Source organism: Neophocaena asiaeorientalis, unplaced genomic scaffold (assembly GCF_003031525.2).
Source record: "Neophocaena asiaeorientalis asiaeorientalis breed wild unplaced genomic scaffold, Neophocaena_asiaeorientalis_V1.1 scaffold21, whole genome shotgun sequence".
Taxonomy (NCBI): Eukaryota; Metazoa; Chordata; class Mammalia; order Artiodactyla; family Phocoenidae; genus Neophocaena; species Neophocaena asiaeorientalis.
In genome coordinates this window covers 3,729,778-3,749,524 of record NW_020174053.1, presented here as the reverse complement: position 1 = coordinate 3,749,524, position 19,747 = coordinate 3,729,778, and the positions used below count along the sequence as shown (strand labels likewise).

Sequence of the window (19,747 nt, the reverse complement as noted above, 5' to 3'; positions counted from 1 at the left end):
GTCCCCTGCATCGACAGGCGGACTTTCAACCACTGCGCCACCAGGGAAGCCCATGACTTCATGTTTTACACTTTTAAATATCTGCACCCTACGTCCAAGAACTTAACCTTAATTTACTGTGAATATATACCAATATTTATGAAAATATCCACTGAACTAGTGTTAAGAATTGTATATTATTATGTACAATTTAGGCAGCTGTTTTAAATTGATGTAGAAGAAATTTTAATGACATGAAAAATGCTTTTGGGGCTCCCCTGGTGGCCCAGTGGTTGAGAGTCCGCCTGCCGATGCAGGGGACACGGGTTCGTGCCCCGGTCCGGGAAGATACCACATGCCGCGGAGCTGCTGGGCCCGTGAGCCATGGCCGCTGAGCCTGCGTGTCCGGAGCCTGTGCTCCGCAATGGGAGAGGCCACAGCAGTGAGAGGCCCACGTGTGGCAAAAAAAAAAAAAAAAAAAAAAAATGCTTTTGATACGTTGTTAAGTGAGAAAAGCAGTGACCAAACAGTATATAGAGTATATAGAATGCAGTTTCACTTTCACAAAAAAGCGCATATATCTGTATCTATGTGTGTGTATGTATGTATGTATCATATACCACAAAATGTTAACCATGGTTATTTTACTGGAAGGATTATGGATAGTTCTCATTTTCTTTTGTTTTTGTCTTGTGCTTGTCTATGTATTTTATACATTTTTACAGATTTATCATTTAGTATTTTTGTAAACAGAAGAAAAAAATTCCCGAATCCAAGGAACCTATCCAGACCCAGAATATACCAGGAGGGAAAGCCCTTCCTCCCCAGTCCCCTGCTGCTGCTGGGACAAGAGCTATAAATAGATGGTAGTCACACCAGCTTCCATTCCTATTTGTTGCTGCTGCCAAGAGGCAGGTTCCGACAGGAAAGGCAATAATTTGCATTTACTGAGTGAGGCTAAATACCAGACTTTTGGCTAGATTCTTTTTTTTTTTTTTAACATCTTTATTGGAGTATAATTGCTTTACAATGGTGTGTTAGTTTCTGCTTTATAACAAAGTGAATCAGTTATACATATACATATGTTCCCATATCTCTTCCCTCTTGCGTCTCCCTCCCTCCCACCCTCCCTATCCCACCCCTCTAGGTGGTCACAAAGCACCGAGCTGATCTCCCTGTGCTATGCGGCTGCTTCCCACTAGCTATCTATTTTACGTTTGGTAGTGTATAGATGTCCATGCCACTCTCTCACTTTGTCCCAGCTTACCCTTCCACCTCCCTATATCCTCAAGTCCATTCTCTAGTAGGTCTATGTCTTTATTTCCATCTTACCCCTAGGTTCTTCATGACCTTTTTTTTTTTTCCTTATATATGTGTTAGCATACCGTATTTGTTTTTCTCTTTCTGACTTTCTCTTTCTGACTTACTTCACTCTGTATGACAGCCTCTAGGTCCATCCACCTCACTACAAATAACTCAATTTCGTTTCTTTTTATGGCTGAGTAATATTCCATTGTATATATGTGCCACATCTTCTTTATCCATTCATCTGTTGATGGACACTTAGGTTGCTTCCATGTCCTGGCTATTGTAAATAGAGCTGCAATGAACATTTTGGTAAATGACTCTTTTTGAATTATGGTTTTCTCAGGGTATATGCCCAGTAGTGGGATTGCTGGGTCGTATGGTAATTCTATTTTTAGTTTTTTAAGGAACCTCCATACTGTTCTCCATTTATAAGCAGCTCATGCAGCTCAATAGCAAAAAAACAAACAACCCAATCCAAAAATGGGCAGAAGACCTAAATAGACATTTCTCCAAAGAAGATATACAGACTGCCAACAAACACATGAAAGAATGCTCAACATCATTAATCATTAGAGAAATGCAGATCAAAACTACAATGAGATATCATCTCACACCAGTCAGAATGGCCATCATCAAAAAATCTAGAAACAATAAATGCTGGAGAGGGTGTGGAGAAAAGGGAACACTCTTGCACTGTTGGTGGGAATGTAAATTGGCTAGATTCTTTATCCTTATTTAATTTTCACACCACCGCTGTGAGATACATGTTAGGTAACTTGCCAAGGTGCACCAGCTGGCAAGCAACAGATCCAACTCCTGAGCCAGGAGGCTCGGACTGTGACATTTCCTATTCTTGTCTCCAGCACCAGAACAGAGATGCCTCCTGCGCTGCGCCTGCCCACTGGTGACACAGCATGCAGGCATGGGCTCCTCTTTATGGCAAAATATGGAAGAAAATTGGGATTTATTATATTGAAGACATAGATGTTGACCGATGTATTCTCCTGTACATATTTTAACCTACTGATTGCCCTGTGGTACACTACGATGTGAAAAAGGGACATGGGATAGTCAGCAAGGAGGAAGCGTCTGAAAAAGCAGTATCTTGAATTTACCCGAATGACATCTCAACACCTAAGCAGCCTGATTAGCTTATCAGTCTTGTAGGGGTGGAAGGAGGTGAGCAGAAACTTCTGGAATGCCTTTTTTCTTTCATGTTTTATTATAGAAAATTTCAAACACATACGAAAGTAGAGCAAATGGTATAAAGAAATCTGATGTACTATCACCCAGCTTCAGAAATTATCCACTCATACCAATCTGTTTTCACCCATACCTGCATCCACCACTCCCCCTCCCTCCCTTAATCCTATCTTGAAGCAAATGGGACGCTCTTTTAAATTGTAGGCTCCTTCTGCTGCTTTTATAACAAGCGCATGTTCTAATCAAAACGATGGCAAAATATTATGCATCTCTGGAAAGTGTCTGCTTGTACTATATCCATCCAGATTTGTGTCTGTTACTTAGCTTCCTGAATCCAGGCATGCCACATGTGTGTGAGACATGATTGGTCAGGAGGAATCCTTTCAGACATTGTTCCTTATTTCTTTGGCTTTTCTTCAGAGCCCTTTCTTGGTAATTTATGAAAATCTGTGAGTCAGGAGAGATACAAACCACGATAAGCGTGAAATATGAAGGAGGTCAGATTAATGAGGGAAAACAGAACCCATTCATTTGTTAATTTCTTTTTAAAATTTTTAATCTATTTTTTATTGAAGTATACTTGATTTACAATGTTGTGTTAGTTTCTGGTGTACAGCAAAGTGATTCAGGTAACATTTTTTTAGATTCCACATATAATTGATATCACATTATATTTGTCTTTCTCTGTCTGACTTACTTCACTCAGTATGATAATCTCTAGGTCCATCCATGTTGCTGCAAAAGGCATTATTTCATTCCTTTTTATGGCTTTTTATCCCGCTGTATATATACATATCACATCTTCTTTACCCGTTCATCTGTCAGTGGGCATTTAGGTTGCTTCTATGTCTTGACTATTGTAAGTAGTGCTTCTGCGAACATTGGAGTGCATATATCTTTTCGTATATTAGTGTTTTCTCCAGATATATGCCTAGGAGTGGGATTGCTGGATCATATGGTAACTCTAGTTTTAGTTTTTTAAGGAACCTCCATACTGTTCTCCATAGTGGCTGCACCAATTTACATTCCCACCAATGTAAAGGAGGGTTCCCTTTTCTCCACATCCTCTCCAACATTTGTTATTTGTAGACTTTTTTTGCTGGTCATTCTGACCAGTGTGAGGTGACACCTCATTGTAGTTTTGATTTGCATTTCTCTAATAATCAGCGTTGCTGAACATCTTTTGATGTGCTTTTTGGCCATCTGTATGTTTTCTTTGGAGAAATGTCTATTTAGGTCTTCTGCCCATTTTTTGATTGGGTTTTTTTGTTTTTGTTATTGAGTTGCATGAGCTCTTTGTGTACTTTGGAAATTAAGCCCTTGTTGGTTGCATTGTTTGCAAATATTTTCTCTGAGTCTGTAGGTTGTCTTTTCATTCTGTTTACGGTTTACTTTGCTGTGTAAAAACTTGTAAGTTTGATTAGGTCCCATTTGTTTCTTTGTGCTTTTATTTCTGCTGCCTTGGGAGACTGACCTAAGAAAATATTGCTATGATTTATGTCAGAGAATGTTTTGCCTATGTTCTCTTCTGTGAGTTTTATGGCATCATGTCTCATATTTAAGTCTTTAAGCCATTTTGAGTTTATTTTTTATATGGTATGAGGGAGTGTTCTCACTGCATTGATTTACATGTGGCTGTCCAGCTTTCCCAATACCACTTGCTGAAGAGACTTTTTTTCTCCATTGTATATTCCTGCCTTCTTTGTAAAAGATTAGTTGACCATATAGGTGAGTGGGTTTATTTCTAGGCTCTCTATTCTATTCCATTGATCCATATGTCTCTTTTTGTGCCAGCACCATGCTGTTTTGATTACTGTAGCTTTGTAGTATTGTCTGAAGTCTGGGAGGGTTGGACCTCCAGCTTTGTTCTTTTTCTTCAGGATTGCTTTGGCAATTCTGGGCCTTTTGTGGTTCCACATAAACTTTAGCATTATTTGTTCTAGTTCTGTGAAAAATTTTGTGGGTAATTGGATAGTGATCTCATTAAATCTGTAGATTGCTTTGGATAGTATGGCCATTTTAACAATATTAATTCTTCTAATCCAAGAGCTGTTAATTTCTTTTTGTTTACTCACGTGTTCATTCATGCCTGCATGCATTGTCTGTCTGTGTGTAGCAATCCTACTCCATTCCCTATGCTCTTTTTTCTCCTTCCTAAGTCTGGCTCTCCCCTGTCTCTTCCTGGAAACTTGAGGGATAGTCCTTAGCTTATCCAGTGCTCAGGGAGAGGTGGAGCTTCTGCAGTTGTGTTTGTGGGTATTCATGGCTTAATTTCCTGGAGGAAGATTCCAGAACCTCAACCTGACACCTCCTTCCATTCTTAGTTCAGATTACTTATTACTGTGGAACCTCCCTGATTCAATCAGTGACTGGGTGCTCCTCCCCCAATATTTCCTCTGCCCTTTGTACCTCCTTAGAGGTGGATTAAGCTTCCAGGCCTGTTACTTGCACAGACCCCTTCCAAGGCCTGCACTTAATTTTATATTTGTTATTTTATATTCTTTTCCTTAAAGAGTCCTCCGCCTCCTGGCAAGTGTATAAAATTTAGGCCCTACCACATCTGGATCAATCCCTCATCTACCTCAAGGATAGTAATGATCATATTTTCCTGAGATTATTTATTCACATATTTTGGATTCCCAGCCTAGCACAGCTCAATAAATATGTGATACAAATTTTCAGGAATTTCATTTGCATGTCCTTCTTTCTCACTGGGCATTTATTATTAGTAGCATTTAGAATTCAAAGAGAGGCTGACAGGTCTAGCAAACAGAAGTTTGGTTGGTTTTCTAGGGAGAGGCGATTCCCAAGATGTTATGGCTTCCCGTCTCAACCCCCTTTGCTCATGTCACAGGAAGCTGCCCCTGCGTCACGAGGATAAGCAGATCGTTCCAAAGGCACTTAAAATTGACAGGGACCTTAGTGTCAGCATCTACTTGGGGGTCCACCGTCACAAGGTACCTTTAAAAAAATTTTAAAAAGCATTTGAATCAAGGTAGTACATGTTTATTGTAGAAAAAAACAGGGAAAAGAAGAGAATAAATACCATAAATTCACCACTAAGAGTTAAATTGGTGTACTTCCTTTACCTTTACCTCTACATATGTATCTATATCTATTTATTTTTTAATACTGTACATAGTATATTGTGAAAATCTTTTAGTATGTAACGCATTTATATGCATATATGTATACATACATACATATATCTTATAGTATGTATGTAACACATTTAAATAATGAAACAATTTTTTTTTAAGTTTTGATAAAATTGATTTGTAATCGCTGATAGAAAGTGCTAAGTATCATGTTGCAGTCCATACAGTACTAATGTTATTTATACCTAGGTAATATAAATAATATAAACTTATATTTAATAGATGTTATATATGTATATATATACTATATATAAAAGGAGTGCAATTATGAGCATACTTTTATTTATAATGAGGTGATTCCACTTCCTTGCACAACTGCAGAGGGCACCATTCACATAAACTCTGATGGCCGCTAAGGCCCATGAGAATGAATATTTAACGAAAAAAGATCAAGATGGGCTCGTTAGGTCTTCAAGCAAGATAAATTTCACAGGTAAGCGTTTTGAAGCTGAGAAAAATTCAGTTGTGACTGGTTATTAAATAAAAACATGTTTCTTCTAGTGAAAACACGGCGGGAAAAGGCAAGCTATTTGAAAATGAGCAAGGAGAAAACGCGTCTCCGCACAGTTTGCCAACTACGGGACACCGTGAAAAGTCCACGCTAGGATAGCCGCGGTGCTTACTGGGAGTTGTAGTACGGGCCTCGCTTTTCGTGCGGAGGTCTGGGCCCCGCGAGACTCCGTTTCCCGGCAGGCCGCGCGCCAAGGCCTCCGGCGGGACTGGAGCTGCCGCGCTGGCTACAAGAGAGTGAGTGACTCTGCCCGGGTTGCTTCTTGTGGTAGCGATGGCCTCGTTCGTGACGGAAGTCCTGGCACACTCGGGGAGGCTGGAAAAGGAGGATCTGTGCACTCGGATCAGCCGCCTGACCCAGCGGGTGGAGGAGATTAAGGTGAAGCCGGGGCAGCTGGCGGCTGGCTATAAAGGGACGGAGGGAGGAGTAGAGCCATGGCAGCCAGAGTGGATGCCAGCGGTCAGGCGTGGAAGCCGAGTGGGAGGAATGAGGAGTGGGAGGGCTGGGAGGTATGTGGGCCGGGGAGGGGACTTAGAGGGAAGCCCACACCGGGGTTGGGGACTGCGGAGGAAAGGAGGCGGGACAGTGGAGAGGAAGAGGCGGTGACTGGGGCAGCGTTGGGAGTGGGGTTAGGCTGGGGAGGGATTGGGGGGTCGAGGGCGAAGGCCGAGGAGACAAGCAGAGCAGGGGAAGTGGGACTGGAAGCCCGAGGTTTCTAGGGAGGGAGAATAGGAGCGGGATAGAAATGAGGGCAATCCCGCCCACCCCTCATCGGTGTGTGATTTCCTCCTCTGTCCGATTTGTGGATGAATATAATGGCTTTGGGAGGATTGTGCTCTTCTCCTCTATCCCTGAAATTTTTGTTATTAAAACCTATCGATATTTTATTAAACTCTCTTCTCCACCTCCAGGCCCTTGAGACTACGATGTTATAAAACACGTGAATAGCACTTCTTTGGACCCTGCTGTCTTGAGATTGATACAAAAACAAAAGGCACAAACCACACGCAGTTCCACTTTGTACTGCTATCTTTACCCTACATTTGTATTTGCCCACATCTTTGTTGCTTTCATTTAAAAAGATGTGCACATATTACTAACACACCATTGTAAAGCAATTATACTCCAATAAAGGTGTTAAAAAAAATAAAAAGATATGTACCGTGTAGGTCTGTATTTAAGGGAGCCACTTTGGCACTGTACCATAAAGGCACAAAAATGTTTTTATTTTACCAAAATGATTTCCTAAATGTTAAGTATTCATGTCACTGGCATCTCTTCTTTAATATGGCTTTAGGATTTTTCATCACTTTTTTATTTTTATTTTTTCGGTACGCGGGCCTCTCACTGTTGTGGCCTCTCCCATTGCGGAGCACAGGCTCGGAACGCGCAGGCCCAGCGGCCGTGGCTCACGGGCCCCGCCACTCCGCGGCATGTGGGATCTTCCCAGACCGGGGCACGAACCCGTATCCCCTGCATCGGCAGGCGGACTCTCAACCACTGCGCCACCAGGGAAGCCCCATCACTTTTTATATGATGGAAAGAGGGCAGGCTATTAAGCTACTTTAACATGGCACTCAAGGCTCCTCCCTGTTCTGGACCTAACTTTCCTTTCACTAGTTTATTTTCCCTGACTTGAATCTTCAGACAGTTGAGAATTACTTTTTGTACTCCAAACAGGCCCACTTTTTTCCTAGTTCCCAGATTTTACTTACGTTGCCGTTTCTCCATCTTTAACCTATTAGTATTTCTACTCATTTCTCAAGTTCCATCTCAAATATAGTTCCCTGCATGAAAAATATCCCCATTTTCCCTCAGGCAGAGGTGCTCTGTTTCCCAGTTGTGCTCCTGAAGGACATTAACTCTGTTGCTATATTACATTTCTCTATTCTGTATTCTGATTACTTAAGTGCATACTGTCTTTCCTAAAAGGAATTTATTTGTGTGTAAGCATAATTTATTCCTATGTCTTTCAAAACATTGACTAATTCAGTGCAAAGTATTCAATAATTTGTTTGCATTAAAGGAGATAATGGAACTTAAATCAGTTTAGGGTTTTAAGGGGCTTCCCTGGCGGTCCAGTGGTTGAGACTTCGCCTTCCAATGCAGAGGGTGCGGGTTTAATCCCTGGTTGGGCAGCCAAGATCCCACATGCATTGCAGCCAAAAAAACCAAAATATAAAACAGAAGCAGTATTGTAACAAATTCAATAAAGACTTTAAAAATGCTCCATATCAAAAGAAAATCTTAAAAGAAAATTTAGGGTTTTAAGATTAGGCCTTACAATTTTATAAGCAAGAGAATAGAAATTCATAAATCCATTGAGGTATACAGATTATGGGTTTAATTTATCCATTTACTTTTTTTTCTATTAGGTGTGATTAAAATTAGTGGCTATAGTCTGAGCTGATAATAGTTCAAAATGAGAATTTTTGTCTCTTCGTTTCTCTTTTTCAGTGTTTGTACAGATCTTGGGCACAGTTGGCATTTGGTGATCATTGCCTTCTTGCACCCTAGTCGTGTTATAGGACTCTTAACAGTGGGAGAAATGTGTTTTTTGAGGAAACCCGTTGGCTTGGAGGGAAAGTGAATGGGTGTTGGTAACTGGCAAGAAGGCCCTAACTTGGAAGATACCTAATAGAAGATGAGCTATGTATTTTAACAGAGTTCCCTACTCATCTCATTGTAATTTTTCCATCCTATATAATAGGGCGAGGTATGCAGTATGATCAGCAAGAAGTACAGTGAATTCCTGCCTAGCATGCAAAGTGCACAGGACCTGGTTACCCAAGTGGATAAGCTATCTGATGACATTGACCTGCTGAAATCCAGGATAGAGAGTGAGGTAAGAATAGTTTGTTATATAGGGTAGGTTTGTAGGGAGGCAGTTCAACTTCCTGATTTCTAAGACAATTCAGTTTTATACAACTTTTAAAGACCTCGCTTTCCTTATTGGTAAATGGAAGTTGAATTAGATGATTTTAGGGTAACGTCCAGTTTTAAAATACAAATATTTTCCAAAACTATACTTTAAACAATTTCTTTTTTATGGTAAAAAAAAAAACATTTTAAGCTATAATAATAATGTCTTGCATTTTAATAGCACTTTATAAATTAAAAAATAATCTCAGGATTTTATTGTCTTCATAATAAAACAAAAACAGATGAAGCATAGAAGTGTATAATTTGGCCTTTTCCCTTATCATCTCCTACTTTAAAATGCTTATCTCTTAATGGCAAGCATTCTCTTATATCTGCAGCTGGCCTCAGCATATTAAAGCTTCAGCACAATCTTTTCTTTCGGCCTTCTTCTGGGAAATTGTCTCAGATCGCCAATCACAACCACTCTACTTCCTGTCATAAAGCCACTTTCCCTGGACATGCACAGAATCCCTGCCCGTCTTGTACTGTGTCACTTTGTGGGGCTAGTGCTTGCTATACTTCTTATGGAAAGTTTGGCAGGTTTTAAGAATGTTCATCACGTTTGCCAGAGCGCTGTCATTGCAAAGAAGTAAGCCTGTCTGGAAACAGGAATATCCATTTTATAATTTAAAAAATATTTTTCACATATATTATCTCACCAGGATTTTTCCCTTGCTGTTTCCTTTTAGGAAAAAAAAGCAGTTGAAAAAAATCAAGCTGATATTAGAGATTTAAATAAAGTAGGTGTCTTGTACCTCAATTTCTAAATTATCAGTCAGGGTGCGTTGATATCCAAATCAGGATGTTGAGGTACTCTCAAGGTCCTGAAGGAAAGATACCAAGTCTCTTCTCTATGTGATGGTTACCAAAGAAGGAAGAGAACAGATGTATTTTTAAAAATTCTCTATTAAAACTTGAATCACAAGTGGGGAAACCACTAGCTACCTAGAAAATCTATTTAACAGTGAGTTTACCAGTCATTGAATAAAAATAAATCCATTACTCTACAACTCTGGCGCAGTTCAAATAATATTTTCAAAGTGTATTGTCAGACAAATGAGTCAACAGTGCAATCTTAGACTGTGCTGTTAGAAATGAAGTGTCTGGAACAAGAGAGTAATGGGCTCTTTGTACGTTTTGCTGGCCAGATTATGGCTGGTGAAATTTATTCAGTTCTGGTTGTTACGTTTTGAAAGGTGACTGGTCTCGATGAGAGGGTCCAGGCCTGAACACTGTACCATCTGAAGAACAGTGACGAAACTCAGGGTGTTTAGCTTCAATGAAAATCACTTCCAATATTTGCAGCCCAGTATTTTCATATGGGAGAAAGATTCAAATTTATGGCTAGAGAAGGGGAATTAGATTCAATAGGTGGACATTATAAAGGTGTTTATTGAGTTTATATATATATTTGTTTATATATATATTTGATATATTTATTGAGCATCTGCAAGGTGCCAGATACTGTGGTAGTTGGTGAACTAGACAGTGTTTTATTTCAAAATGTGAATCTTATGCCTGTTATAGATGAATAAAATACTGTGATATACACTAAAATTGGAATAATCCAGTTAAAGAGAGCAGATATAGCTAAGGATGGCTTTCTGTAGGAAGTAGTGTCCAAACCAAAATCTGAAGTGGCAGGTAATTAAGCAAAAGATGAAGGAGGAATGTTTAGGCAGGCATAGGGGACAGCATAATAGAGGCATGGAGGTAGTGGAGAGGTGTCACTTTTGGAGAGCTGCAAGTATTCCATATGACAGATATTTAGAGAGTGTGGCGGGAGGAGACATGAGATGAGATTAAAAAGGTAAGCAAGGACTGTGTGTATCAGTTTAAGTAGTAAGGACGTTATCTTGATTGCCCTGTGGAAGCCATGGAAGAGTTTAAGCAGGAGAGTGATGTCAGATTTGAGTTTTAGGAATCCCATTCTGCTTGCAGTCTGAAGAAGGGACTTGAGGGAAAAGAGACTGGGAAATGAGAAGGCACTTAAAGCATTAGGAGGCAGTTAAAGTAATCAGGCAAGACAGGATGCAACCTCCTCCATCGTCAATGGCAGTGGGGGTGGAGAAAAGTGGACAAATCCTAGGGACTTTGAAAAGATATAGGATCTCTGGGATTTGTTGATATGGGGGGTGAAAGACTACGGAGTCAAAGATAACTGGGGAACTAGGTCATTGATGTGTCATTCACTGAAACAGAATCTAGAGGAGGAGTAGGTTTTTGCTGAGTTTAAATATGGGGTGCCTGTGGGGTATACAAATGGAGCTGCACGGTTGGATTGTATGAAGATGGAGGCTAGACTGTTGTAAAGAAAGATGGGGCCGGGCGGGAACTTGAAATTCAGTGGCTTAAACAAGATACATATTTTTCAATCGTAGTGTCTAGGCTAGCAGGCTGATTCTACAACCCGGGGCCTGGCTACTGTAGTGTAGTCTGTGTCAAGAACTGTGAAGGACAGTTTATTACTCACAGCGGTAGCCAGAGGATGAACGTTTTTGCACAGTGCTGCAAGCCCCAGTTTCTACAGGGCAGTGTGCCGTGGGCTGTATGGATAGAAGAGAACTTCTGTGCTTAGGGAACCTGAACCTTTTCTAACGGGTAGTGAGCATGCTGGCTTTTTGCTATGGAGGAAAACGCCATCTCTATTTTTCAAGCTGTTTACTACACAAACGTTTTTGAAAAGATAGTCCAGAACAAAAGACAGTCAACTGCTTCACTTGCAAGATAGTGCAGAAATGTGAGAGACTCCTAAAGAATTGTCTTCCAACGGTCTGTAGGGCGGCGGAATCGGCAACACCTGGTGGCTTGTTAGACGTGGAGGATCTCAGGCCCCATCCCAGACCTACTGAATTAGAATCTGTACTTAAATAAGATTCACCAAGCAATATGTGTGTATGCATGTTATAGTTTGAGAAACACTGCTCTAGGGTTTTGTTGTTTGCATGGTTGAAGTTGGTCTCTCCCCATGTCCAGTTATAGCTGCAGGTTAAGGTCAAATAGAGGGAATAGAGGAAACACATCTGTTTTCTTAAGACTTGGAAATGGTACACATCACTTCTGCTTATATTGCATTGGTGGGATCTTAGACACGTGGTCACACCTGACTGTGCAGGGCACTAGTACATATAGTCTAGCTGTGTAGCCTTGCGCTGTTACTGTGGGAGAGTGGGAGAATGGATTTTAGAGGATAGTTTGCATGTCACGCCATCCATATATATATTTGGATGTTAGGAAAATGGTGTGGACATGAGGTAGCTGCACTTAGAAGTTGAAGCTATGAGAATGGATGAGATTGCCCAGAGAGAGCGTGGAGAGCAGGGCTTTTCAGTACAGGCACAGCTGGTATCTGGGGCCGGACATTCTTTGCTGTGGGGGCCTATCCGGTACACTGGAAGGTGTTCAGTACTAACCCTGGCCTCTACTCACTAGGTGCTAGTAGAGCGCCCTCGATCGTGGCACGCCAGATGTCTCTAGACATTGCCAAACGACCCTGGATCAGGGTGGGTTCAAAAAAAAAACGTTTATTTTTTGAGAACCATTGGTTCAGAGTAATGAGAGGGCCAGGGAGAAAGGAATATCAGCGTGTGTGAAGTGATCAGAGGGGAAATTTCACTCCCAAAAGAAGATGCAAAGGAATGGCCAAAGAACCAGGAGGAAAATGAGTAGATATTGGTGTCATAGAACTAAGGGAAGGAAAGTAGCAGTGTACTGATGCAAGGTAATACTGATGACATATGCTTTGGATTTAGCAGCAAGGATTTGCTTGGTATTTTGGCACCAACTGCTTTGAAACAGCTTTGGTGGAATGGCAGGGGTAGAAACCAGATCACGTGAGTTATAGAGTGAATGAGAGGTGAGAAGGTAAAGACAGTGAGTATGGATCACTCTTGCAAGAAGCTTGTTTGTGAGAGGGAGGAGAGAAATCAAGTAGCTACCGAGAAATAGGGTGGTTGCTAAGGTGGAGGATACTTTTTCATAGAGTTGGGGAAGATTTTAGATCATATTTAAATCTGATGGGAGGAGCCATGCTCTAATAGGTATTCACATAATTGGAATGGAGAATGACTTAGGGAGAAGTAAAAGGTAGAGAAGAGAGGAAATAATTGATAGTGCAAAGTCTCTGAAAAGGTGGGACAGAATGGGAGGCGGGTTCTCACTCCATGTAGAGAAATCTTTCTATTAGTTAGAACTATTCAACTGAAGAATGAATTATCACTTGGCAGTGGGGATACCAGTAATCCAGGTGGATGAGTTCTTTGATGAAAGATAACTGCTTAAACTAAGAATACATGGTGACAGGAGGATATTATGTTGATGGGAACGGGTATTCCTGCATAGGATAAGGGTTTGGGCTAAGTGGATCACTTAAAGTCTCTTCCTACTACATTCTGTGATTTTTATTCCAGTCTTAACCAGCATTTAAATTTCATCATGAATTATATTCACCTAATAAAGCTTATTGATTACAGTAAAAGTTTCATTTCTTAAGTATAGTATAGCTTAAAGTACTTGTCTTTGGTGTGTGACTTAGGTTCGCCGGGATCTTCACGTATCAACTGCTGAATTTACAGACTTGAAGCAACAGTTGGAAAGAGACTCGGTAGTCCTAAGTTTACTTAGACAGCTACACGAGGTCAGTATACTCAAATCAAACTTTAGTGTTTTGGTGGTGAGAAAGTTATATTTTTTTCCAATTGTCTATCATTCAATGGGTATCCCCTATGTGGTATTCTTTCATAGTTTAAAAATAAACAAGCAGACAGATTTGAGATAGTAGGATGTATAAAATAAAATACCTGATTACTATACTTACCTTTTCAGTTTTCTACTGCTATTGAGGACTATAATTGTGCATTGGCAGAGAAGAAGTATGTTACTGCTGCTCAGCGTCTAGAAGAGGTATTAAACACTTTCTCTAAAGCATGAGCAATTAGTACTGTTCTTTTTTGAAAAAATTAATTAATTTATTGGCTGTATTGGGTCTTTGTTGCTGCGCGCGGGCTTTCTCTAGTTGTGGCGAGCAGGGTCTACTTTTCATTGCAGTGGCTTCTCTCACTGTGGAGCACGGGCTCTAGGTGCGTGGGTTTCAGTAATTGTGGCACGCCGGCTCTAGAGCACAGGCTCAGTAGTTGTAGCACACGGGCTTAGTTGCTCCACTGCATGTGGCATCTTCCCGGACCAGGGCTCGAACCCATGTACCCTGCATTGGCAGGCAGATTCTTAACCACTGTGCCACCAGAGAAGTCCAGTACTATTCTTGTTTTAAGTAAATTTTGTGTTGCATGTATTCCTTATCATTATACAAATATATTCTAATTGCCTAGAGTCCAGATGAAATGTTAACAATGATTCCATTTCACTACCAGGCACAGATATGCTTGAAGTTATTAAGATCCAGAAAATGCTTTGATTTAAAAATACTGAAATCTCTCAGCATGGAGCTTACAATACAGAAACAGAACATACTTTATCACCTTGGAGAAGAGTGGCAGAAGCTGATTGTGTGGAAGTTCCCACCATCAAAAGGTGCTGCTGACCTCAGGTGGACTGCTTTGCTTAATCTGCCTGAACCAGTTTGGCCTCTGAATATATTCCAAATATTTTATGTTGGGAGAGAGGAAGGTTTCATTAATTAATTTTGCAATTCTATATTGAGTTCTCATGTTAAGCAGAATGCTTGTTAGGACCAAAATGCTTGTTACTTCCTGTGCATTTCTCTTTCTGTCCCTTTCACTGGGAAGGAGCAGAGAAGAGAGAAGATGATTGGGAGGGGTCCAGGTGGTGAGGCTGTGGTAGAGGAGGTGGTAGCACTTTAAGACCACACAGTTTCCACTGCATCGTAGGATGTGCCCATTCCCAAAGGTCTAATCCCAACAGTTTATCTTTTCTAGAAAGCTTAAAGAAGCTGTTCAACCATTCTTTCCCTCTTGCTAAGGAAAGGGATAGGAGTTTGGCCCAGTTTTTTTCAGTCCTTGGAGAAAAATGGTGACAAAATCATGAGATGGGGGATGCTTTGCAGGATGAAGAAACAGGATAACTCTGGCCCTGGCTTTTATTTATACTACTTGGCTCTCAGCCCCTCTGCCCACCTCTGGGTGTGAGCCCTCTTTGATATCTTGTTTACACAAAGTAAAACCTCTGAGGGTATATGGGAAGGACATGCCATTAAACCTGGTATATTTTCCAGCATTTAATCTTGAAATTTAGTCTGTTTCAGGGGAAACCTCACAGTCTCCCCTTGCTCCCTTTCCCATATCCACTATGGCCTTCAAATACATTGTATATGTATGTGTGTACACACACGCATGCGTGCACACACGCACATACACACACACACATACCCCACCCTATATGTATTAGGTATTTTCAAGGAAGTCATCTAGAAAAATTTAGGTTCTATTTCCAAGCAGACTGTAAAATTAAGAGAAGGTGGCAGGTGTGTTAATTCTTTGTTGTAACACACCCTGTTAAACTTGTTTGGCAGGCTGTTCTCTTTACTTCATAAGAGGGAACATAGAATAGGAGGCCTTAATTGAAACTAGGATCTCACTTTTTATTCTTTGCCTTCATTCTGTCATTCAGCACATTCTTTTTTTTAATTGAAGTATGGTTGATTTACAATGTGTTAATTTCTGCTGTACAGCAAAGCGATTCAGTTATAAATATAAATACATACTTTTTTATATTCTGTTCCATTATGGTTTATCACAGGATATTGAATATAGTTCCCTATGCTATACAGTAGGACCTTGTTGTTTATCCATTCTCAACACATATTTAGTAAGCAGTTATTGTATGCACATCATCTTACTTTGGCACTCAGTTTGATTCTTTGAACATACCAAAGGAAGTAATTTCCTGTTTTAAAGTGATGCCAAGGACATGTATGTAGTAATTCATATTTGATTGCATTAGAAGTGTATTGTAGTAAAACCACATATTTAGGACTCTTAGTAGACGGTGGGCTCTCAGGAATAGAAATGGGAACATCTTGTATTGCTGAGACAGCTGATATTTTTTCCCTTTTTCTTAGATATCAGCAACTTGGAATCTTGCCTACAAACAGAACTTCATTTATGCGCTGAACAATCTCAGAAAGAAGAGAAGACCCCCGTGCCACCCATCAGTTCTGTCCTCTTGGCATTTTCTCTTCTTGGGGAGCTACATACCAAGCTTAAGTCATTTGGTAAGGCATAATACTTTGTTTCATTTACATGAAATTTCAGAAGGTCCGTTGTTAAAGGAATGACAGAAAAATGATCAGTATTCTCTGAATAATATTGATGATGGATCATAGGGTTTGGCCTCATGATTTATCAAGTGGAATTGTATAAATATTACACTTTTCATTAAGGGCTTAGATCCTTTCCTTTTTTCTTTTCTTTTCTTTTTTTTTAAAGTAGCTGCTGGTATTTATTTTATTTGATGTTTTGAATAATTTACATAAAAATCTGTAGACAATCTGGGAAACTTCAGTGGGAAAACCTGCAGTGCATAATGGGTGTTGTGTAATGTCATGGTATATGTATTTTTGTTGTCAGGCTCAAAGATCTTCTTTTTTTGGACGTGATTTATTTTTTATGAGTGTTCATAAAACTTTCAGGTCAGATGCTGCTGAAGTATATCCTTAGGCCTCTGGCATCTTGCCCATCCCTTTTTGCTGTGATAGAAAGCCAACCTAACATCATTATCATTCGTTTTGAATCTGTGATGACTGACTTGGAACATCCATCGCCATCTGAAGTTTTTGCCAAGATCAGACTGGTACTGGAAGTGGTCCAGAAACAACTTCTAGGTATGTATCCCCAAGGCAGTGCTTTTATATTTTAGAGAAGTCGATATGGTGTTTGAAAGTAAATATTATTTTAAAGTGGATAAAAATGTCAGCAATCTGAGTGAATGGCGGATCAGACGTGAGTAAATTATGTCATGGGAACAAAGTAGTTAACCTTTTTATTTCTTGTTCTATTTGGCATTCCTTCTCTGCCCTGTGTTGACAAGTAGGGTCTTTAGTGGTGCCCTAGAGTCTGTGTTTGTAATATTTAGTTGAATTTTGGGATGCATTTCCCTCATGGGACTTCTAGGAACATCACATTTTGGGACTCTTGCTTTAGTTATCGGAGAAGCAGAAATGAACCAAGTGCTGTTTTATATCTTTTGATGGGAAAATCCCCGTCAACCTAGTTGATATAAACAAAATAGGTTTAACATAGGCAATGAATTTCATTCCATCTCAGCCTACTGGTTAGATCTTTATATATTCACCCTTGAAATAGTTTCTATGTTGCTTGAATCATTTTTTGGCTGTCACACTACTAAAAGTAAAATTTCTTCTGGTGTTTTGTTATAATACTGTTGGTTTTAGTCTATTTGACTTACCTTCTTTTTGCTTTTCTCAGTTGTCTTATTGAATAGACAAATTAAGCATTCTTGCTGTGGAGAAAATGAAAAAGAAACGCTGCTATTGTTTGTATGCCTTTCTGGCAGTCAACATAATTTATTTATATATAAATTTATTTTTTTTTAAATCGAAGTACAGTTGATTTACAATGTTTTGCCAATCTCTGCTGTACAGCAAAGTGACTCAGTTATACACATACAGACATTATTTATATATAAATAATTTATACGTAGAGCAAGGAATTCTTTCTAGTTTTGACAGCAGAGAATAAAAAATTTTAAGGCTTGCATAAATTACAAAAACCCAAGGTAGTTTTCTTCTTATTCCTTTACTTAGGGAGATAATCCACCCTTATTTTTATTAGATATAGAAAAAGAGTTGTAAGCAAAGTATCCAAGGATTGGAAGGAACTAGAAAGGTGACGCAATACAGATATCTCTGATGCTCGACTCTCCTCTGTAACACTCCCATCAATTGGTCGTATAACAAACCTGAGCACCTTAAGTGAGAAGGAACTCACTTCCTCTTGAGGCATTCCATCCTACCTCTGGACAACTCTGAGTACTATGAAGTTTTTGTTTGTTGGTCTTTTAAAAAAATTGTATCTCCTTTCTTAAATGCTATTGCCAAAATGACCATTTTGGAACTTAAATCTTTAGGGTAGTTGTTTAAAAAATATGTTCAAAATATATGCCCTGTAATATCTGCTTTACTGATGCTGTTTCTAGTATGTGGAGCTATATAGAAGTCTAATTCTTATTACACATGATGGACTTTCAAATTCTTTATAGTAGCTGTTATTATGTTGCCTACATCTTATCACCAATATAAAACATCTTTAGTTTTATTTTTTTAATGAAATAGTTTTTTAAGTTTCTCTTATCTTCACTGATCTTCTGTGAATATATTCCATTTCTTCCATAGTCCTTTTATTAAAGTATGGTGTTCAAAACAGAACAAAGTATTCTAAGTATAGTCCGAACCAATTCAGAATAGTATGGGATTGTTCACACCCTCATTCTCAGTTTCATGCTTCTGTTAGTATAGCCAAAGGGTATTATTACACAGTTAACTTATTGAGCTTGACGTCAGTGAAAATCCTATGTCATACTCAGTGCAAACTGCTGCTTTCCCATCTTGTACTTGATTTTTTGGCATTAACATTAATCTTTGTTAAATTTTACTTGATAAAATTTTACAATATGCTTTCTACTTCATATCGAATGCATAATTGATAATCATGTTTTCTTACAGTTTAATCTGAGTCAGTGATGGTACTATTACCTAGGATAGGGCTAGATCAGAGGGTGCTCTGAGGGATTCCATAGAAGCCTCTTTCCAGTTTGACGTTGGTCCATTTAAGTATTCAACCTAGTGTTTTATTTGTAAGTTTTCTTAGTACCTAGGATATTCAGAGCAGAAGACAACTCACTGTTGCTAGGTGCTCTTCTAATCTCTTTACTATCTTTCAGTCAGTATTCCCTTCCTTCATCTTCTTGCCCTAAATAAAACCTGAGGATCATATTTTGTGGCCTTAGTTCTTTTTGGAATCCTCTACTTTCTTTGGATTTTAGTTATTCTGAAACTTCATAAAGATTTTTGCCTTCCGTCTTATGTTTGTCTTTGGTTTTGTGCTCTTTTCATCTTTTAAATATGTATTTTTTTCTCCCAAGTTTTCTGTCTTACTAAGCATCATTGTACCAACAGCAAAGGAGCTTTTAAAAGAGGAGAAAAAAAAATCTTTTGGAAATAATTTGGCAAAATATATAAAAAGCCTTAAAATGTTTATACCCTTTAAACCAAGGTTTCAACTGCTAGGAGTCTGCCTTGAAGAAATAATCTTAAATATATAAAACCATTTATGTATAAGGATGTTCATCATAATGTTACTTATAATATTGAAATACTGGAAAGTCATGAAATCTTGAATAATAGGGAAATGATGAAGTAAAGTATACAGCTGTATAATAGACCACTTTGCATAATTATGTTATACTTTATTGATTTTTTTAAAGTAATTAATTTTGAAGCTAATTGCTTCTAAAAAGCCAGCAACAAGCATCTATTAAAGGATTAAAAACTTTATTTCCATTAAAATCAGTTTTAAGTCAGGAATGCACATTATTATTAATATTCGTTAACATTGTTTTAGGGGTTATGGCTGATGCAAAGAAGAGAAAATAAGTATGAATATTAAAATAAGGAGAAGAATTTATCTTTACTTGTAAATGGTGTAATTGTATACCTAAAAAAACAAAAGAC

General features: G+C 39.1%; 1 protein-coding gene across 2 annotated transcripts in view; it reads left to right on the top strand.

Annotated features, from left to right (window-relative positions):
• The first annotated feature begins 6,368 nt into the window (after positions 1-6,368).
• The window catches only part of ZW10 (zw10 kinetochore protein), a 32,260-nt gene continuing 18,881 nt past the window's right edge, over positions 6,369-19,747 (top strand). For both annotated transcript variants that reach the window (XM_024754286.1, XM_024754285.1), the window contains exons 1-7: positions 6,369-6,537; positions 8,870-9,004; positions 13,616-13,717; positions 13,906-13,983; positions 14,451-14,610; positions 16,118-16,270; positions 16,688-16,879. In XM_024754286.1, the coding sequence (XP_024610054.1) occupies positions 6,433-6,537; positions 8,870-9,004; positions 13,616-13,717; positions 13,906-13,983; positions 14,451-14,610; positions 16,118-16,270; positions 16,688-16,879 (925 nt within the window). In that variant the 5' untranslated portion in view covers positions 6,369-6,432. The remainder of the gene's footprint in view (positions 6,538-8,869; positions 9,005-13,615; positions 13,718-13,905; positions 13,984-14,450; positions 14,611-16,117; positions 16,271-16,687; positions 16,880-19,747) is intronic.